Source organism: Dipodomys ordii, unplaced genomic scaffold (genome assembly GCF_000151885.1).
Source record: "Dipodomys ordii isolate 6190 unplaced genomic scaffold, Dord_2.0 Scaffold107, whole genome shotgun sequence".
Classification (NCBI taxonomy): Eukaryota; Metazoa; Chordata; class Mammalia; order Rodentia; family Heteromyidae; genus Dipodomys; species Dipodomys ordii.
In genome coordinates, this window is record NW_012267323.1 from 4,462,217 (window position 1) to 4,468,278 (window position 6,062).

General features: G+C 42.6%; 1 protein-coding gene across 2 annotated transcripts in view; it reads right to left on the reverse strand.

Annotated features, from left to right (window-relative positions):
- The window catches only part of Map4 (microtubule-associated protein 4), a 106,669-nt gene that overhangs the window by 75,420 nt on the left and 25,187 nt on the right, over positions 1-6,062 (reverse strand). For both annotated transcript variants that reach the window (XM_013028162.1, XM_013028161.1), the window contains exon 2: positions 1,173-1,402. In XM_013028162.1, the coding sequence (XP_012883616.1) occupies positions 1,173-1,386 (214 nt within the window). In that variant the 5' untranslated portion in view covers positions 1,387-1,402. The remainder of the gene's footprint in view (positions 1-1,172; positions 1,403-6,062) is intronic.

A 6,062-nucleotide genomic window follows, 5' to 3' on the forward strand; every position in this document is an offset into this window, starting at 1 on the left:
CTTGCCTTGCATGCATAATAATCAATTCCTCAGCACCACATAAGCAGAAAAAGCTGGAAGTGGTGCTGTGGCTCAAGTGGTAGAGCGCTAGCCTTGAGCTGAAGAACTCAGGGACAGCACCCAGGCCCAGAGTTCAGGCCCCACGACAGACCAAAAAAAAAAAAAGCTGAAGAAAAAGGCCTTGTCTGTTCCTGAAGAAAAAAAATTAACTAAATAATACAGTATTATCCACAGAAAAGACTTACAACAATGACAAATCTACTAACAACAAACACCCACAACATGTACATTATACATTATGAGCTTGAAATACCATTTCACACTGTAAAAAAAAAAAAAAGCAAAAAATAAGCCTTCTTGGGGAAATAGATGTTTTCTGGTTTGAAAGAGGAATTGTAGCAGGCACTGGTGGCTAACACCTGTAATCCTAGCTACTCAGGAGGCTGATACCTGAGGATCACAGCTTAAAATCAGCCCAGGCTGGAAAGTCCATGAGACTCTTGTGAGACTCTTATCTCCAATGGACCACCAGAAATCTGAAAGTGGCACTATGGCTAGAGTGTTGGAGTACTAGCCTTGAGCTGAAGAGCTGAGGGACAGCTCCCAGGCCCAGAGTTCAAGCCCCAGGACCGACCAAAAAAAAAAGGCCTTTCTCAGTGCAAAAGTTAAGTCTGACAATATAATACAATAAGTCTACATTGTATTAGGTCATCTAGAAATGACCGAGGTATAAGAGGGGATGTTATAGCCTCACAGTCATACAGTAAAGGGTAATGAGTCTCCTTTCTTGGATTATAACAGGGAAACTTAATTAAACAGAGTTTTACTAGTCTATACTAAAAAACTCAGTTTCCTTAACGTTTCTAAATTGTGACACAATGTGTAATCCCAAATTTACACTCTAAATACATACATCCAGGGCTAGAAATGTGGCTTAGTGGTCGAGTGCTTGCCTTCCATGCATGGAGCCCTGGGTTCGATTCCTCAGTACCACATACACAGAAAAGGCCAGAAGTGGCACTGTGGTTCAAATGGTAGGGTGGTAGCTTTGAGAAAAAGCATCTCAGGGATAGTGCCCAGGCCCTGAGTTCAAGCCCCACGACTGGCAAAAAAAAAAAAAAAGAACAGAACAAAACAAACCCACATATACCCAATTAGGCTTATGTACTGACCTTCAGCCTGGCTAGTATCTGAGCCTGATTTCTTCTTTTTCCCAGTTTTCTCATCAACATCCATGAGGGGAATATATTCCCTTTTTCCAACTGTTTCCCCCACAACATCATCATAGGCCTCGGCCTCTAGGGTGGCAATGAAGTCCCGCTTTATCTCTTCCTCAATTTCTGGAGGCGGCTCTGTTAATGCATCCGCGAGACTCAGGTCAGCCATTTTGCACTGCAAATGCCTGTGAAAACGCAGAGGTGTTTGCTATGAGTACCAATGAATAGAAAAGAAAAAACTTAAGAAACTAGAAAACTCTAGATCCAAACGAGGCTTCCTTTTTCAAAAGATGAGGAAAAATAAAAGCTCAGAAATAGTTTGCTTTTTTCTTATATCTTCAGGAGGAAGACAAAGCAAGAGATACTTTGATGTTTTTCTATTTTTTTTTTGGGGGGTCCGGTTGTGGGGCCTGAACTCTGGGCCTGGGCACTGTCCCTCAGCTCTTCAGCTCAAGGCTAGCACTCTACCGCTTAAGCCACAGCACCACTTCCGGCTTTTTTCTTTTTGCTTATGTGGTGCTGAGGAATCGAACCCAGGGCCTCAGGCATGCAAGGCAAGCACTCTACCTCTGAGCCACCTTCCCAGCCCTTGTTTTTCTTAATAAGGAAAATAGTTTATCCAAAGTAAGATTCAAATCAAGTTGTTTGATTTCAGGTCACATACCTTTTCAATTAAACCATTTATCTTCATTTCCAAATCAGGTCCTAGAAAAAATTTTTAAAGAATATACAGAAAGGGGGCTGGGAAGGTGGCTCAGTGGTAGAGTGCTTGCCTTCCATGCATAAGGCCCTGGGTTCGATTCCTTATCACCACATAAGTAGAAAAAGCTGGAAGTGGTGCTGTGGCTCAAATGGTAGGAGTGCTAGCCTTAAGGGCAAGGAAGGAAGGGAGGGAGAAGGGGAAGGAGGGAGGGAGGAAGGGAGGGAGGAAGGGAGGGAGGAAGGGAGGGAGGGAGGGAGGGAGCCAGGCACCAGTGGTTCACTCCTGTAATCCCAGCTACTCAGGAGGCTGAGATCACAGTTCAAAGCCAGTCCAGATAGAAAAATCCATGAGACTCTTACTTCCAATAAACCACCAGAAAACCAGAAGTGGTACTATGGCTCAAGTGGTAGAGCACTCCCCTTGAGCTGAAGAGCTGAAGAACAGCACCCAGGCCCAGAGTTCAATCCCCACAACTGACCCAAAAAAAATAAAAATAAAAGATCATATTAATAGCCAGGGGCCAGTAGCTCATGTCTATTATTATCTGTTGCTGGGCAACAGTGGCTCATGCCTATAATTCCAGCTACTCAGAAGGATGAGATCTGAGGATTATAGTTCAAAGGCAGCACGAGAAGGAAAGTCCTAAAGACCTTTATCTCCAATTAAGCATCAAAAAAGCCACAAGTAGAGCTGTGGCTCAAGTGGTAGAGTGCTGGCCTTCAGCAAAAAAGCTCAGGGGAGTTCAAGCTCTAGACACACACACACACACACACACACACACACAAGGTGTCCAGACACACACACACACACACGGTGTCCATATCAAGCTCTAGACACACACACACACACACACACACACACACACACACACACACACCCACACACACACACACACACACACACACACACACACACACACACACACACACGGTGTCCATATTCCCCTACTCATTTGCAGCAAAATTCCAAACAGCCAAGATAATGAAACTTAAGTATGTCATAGATGGACACTATAATTAGGATAGTATTCTTCATAGTATCCCACAAAAGTCCATGTGTTAAAGCTTGGTCCCCAGCTTGGCACATTCCAGCCCTAGTTTTTTGAATTCAATAATCAATCCCACAAAAGGCCTGTTGTTTGTTTTTGTTTTTGCCAGTTACTGGGTCTGGGCCCTGTCCCTGAGTTCTTTGCTCAAGACTAGTGCTCTACCTCTTTTGAACTACAACGCCACTTTCAGTTTCTGAGTGATTAATAAAGAGTCTCAGGGATACTTTTCTGCCTGGACTGGCTTCGAACCATGATCCTCAAATCTCAGCCTCCTGAGTAGTTTGGATTACAGGTGAGACACTAGCAACTGGCCTGTTTCCTTGCTAGGCAACAAAGAGTCTTAAATACTTAAGTTGGGTCTTTCATGGCTTTTAGGAATGGCTTATCTGGCACTTTTTTTTATTATTTAAATAATTTTGCCATGTCAGTAAGATATTTAGGTTCAGGTAATTTAAGATCATAAGGGCAGTTGGGCACTGGTGGCTCATGCCGGGAATCCTAGCTACTCAGGATTTGAAGCCAGCTGGGGCAGGAAAAGCCTCGAAACTCCTGTCTCCAATAAATTACCAGAAAACTAGAAGTGGCGCTGTGGCTCAAGTGGTAGAGCACTCGCCTTGAACTGAAGAGCTGAGGGACAGCACCCAGGCCCAGAGTTCAACACACACACACACACACACACTATAAGGACACAAGATGTAACATAGTATAAGAATGTTTGCCAAGCACGTACAAAGTCCTGTGTTCAAATTTCAAAACTAAAAATTAATTAATAAAATTTTAATGAGATAACAAGCCAAAACTGATGATAAAATGGACTAGAACCAAGAGACAACCCATGGAATAAGAGAAAAACTTTGCTACTAAACAGATAAAGGATTAATAACCCAGAATATACAAAGAACTCAAAAAATTAAACAGCCAAGGACCAAAGAATCCAATTAATAAATGGTGAGCAAACTGAACAGTCAGATCTCATAAGAAATACAAATGAAGCTGGGCGCTGGTGGCTCACGCCTGTAATCCTAGCTACTCAGGAGGCTGAGATCTGAGGATCGCGGTTCAAAGCCAGCCCGGGCAGGAGAGACCGTGAGACTCCTATCTCCAATAAACCACAAAAAAACCGGAAGTGGCGCTGTAGCTCAAGTGGTAGAGCGCTCGCCTTGAGCTGAAGAGCTGAGGAACAGCGCCCAGGCCCAGAGTTCAAGCCCCACGACCGACAAAAAAAAAAAAAAAAATACAAATGACTAAGATAGCCGGGCACCGGTGGCTCACGCCTGTAATCCTAGCTACTCAGGAGGCTGAGATCTGAGGATCTCGGTTCAAAGCCAGCCCAGGCAGGAGAGACCGTGAGACTCCTATCTCCAATAAACCACCAGAAAACCGGAAGTGGCGCTGTGGCTCAAGTGGTAGAGCGCTCGCCTTGAGCTAAAGGGCTGAGGGACAGCACCCAGGCCCAGAGTTCAAGCCTCACAACCGCCAAAAAAAAAAAAAACAAATGACTAAGATACATGAAGAAATGTCCAACATTCTTAGCCATGAAAAAAGAAAAAACAGCAGGTCCTGGGCTCACATCTATATTCCTAGCTACTCAGGATGATGAGATTTGAGGATCAGAGTTCAAAGCCAGCCCAAGCAGCAAAGTCTGTGAGATTATCATCTACAATTAACCACCAAAAAACAAGAAGTGAAGCTGTGGTTCAAAGTGGTAGAACCCTATCCTTGAGTTCAATATATCCAAAAGAGAGTAAATTAATATACCACAAAGACAGCTGTGTAAATATGTTTATTGAAGCATTGTTCACAAAAGTCTAAGCCAGAAATACTTGTTTTGTCTTTTGTTTTTTCTTTTTTTTTTGTAGGGGGATTGTTTTTTTTCTGTCAGTCGTGGGGCTTGAACTCAAGGGCCTGACGCTGTCCCTGAGCTTCTTTTGCTCACAGCTAGCACTCTACCACTTTGAGCCACAACTCCACCTCCAATTTTTGAGTGGTTAATTAAAAGTCTCACTGAGACTTTTCTGCCAAGGCTGGCTTTGAACCCCAATCCTTGGATCTCAGCCTCCTGAGCAACTAGGATTATAGGTATGAGCTACCAGCACCTGGCTCAGTCTTACTTGTGTTTCTCCTATATCAGCTTCCTGATTGTTGGGATGTGCACTATCATGCTGAGCTTGCATTTCCCCTTTCTATCTAAGATACTTCATGAAAACTATTATTACCAGTTAACCTTTGATAACTGTTATATACTAAAAATAAATGTCTATATTTAAAGTTTTGAGGTCAAAGAAAACTTGAAAAGACATCTGTGTCATCCTTAATAGTATACAATAAAAGCCATTAAGTGTATTTCCCCCCAAAATAATATCAATTCTTATATAATGCAATCTGCTCAAATGTTTCATAATAAGTACAAATACAGAGATGGGCTCTGGTGGCTCATGCCTGTAATTCTAGCTACTCAGAGGCTGAGATTTGAGATCACAGTTCAAAGCCAGCCCAGGCAGGAAAGTTCCATGAGACTCTTATCTCCAATGAACCACAGAAAACTGGAGATGGTGCTCAAAGTGGTAGAGTGCTAGCCGTGAGCAAAAGCAGCTCAGGGACAGCGTCCACGCCCTGAGTTCAAGCCCCACGACTGACAGGAAAAAAAAGACTATTATCTCAACAGCTTCGCCATTCTTTGTCACCACACATAAAATGAAGTGCAACCTAAAACAAATTCTACTTATAAAAAGGATTCTATGAAGGCAACGCTAATAGAGTGATAAAGTCCTGGGTTTAGAGGGGGAAAAAAAGCCTGTTTTCAATATATAAAAGTGATCACCACTATTTTATTCAATTCCAAAATATGTCCAAGTATAATAAATTCTTTAAGTGCTATATAAATTCTTTAAGTGCTATAAAAAATTGTTAAAACTTGTTCTACAAGTGTTTCAGCCTACAAAAAAAATTCATGTATGAATTCTATGTCACAATTACAGAATATTTCAAGGTACTTAATAATTTAGCTGGGAAGGTGGCTCAGTGGTAGAGCACTTGCCTTGCATGCCTGAGGCCCTGGGTTCGATTCCTCAGCACCACATAAGCAAAAAGAAAA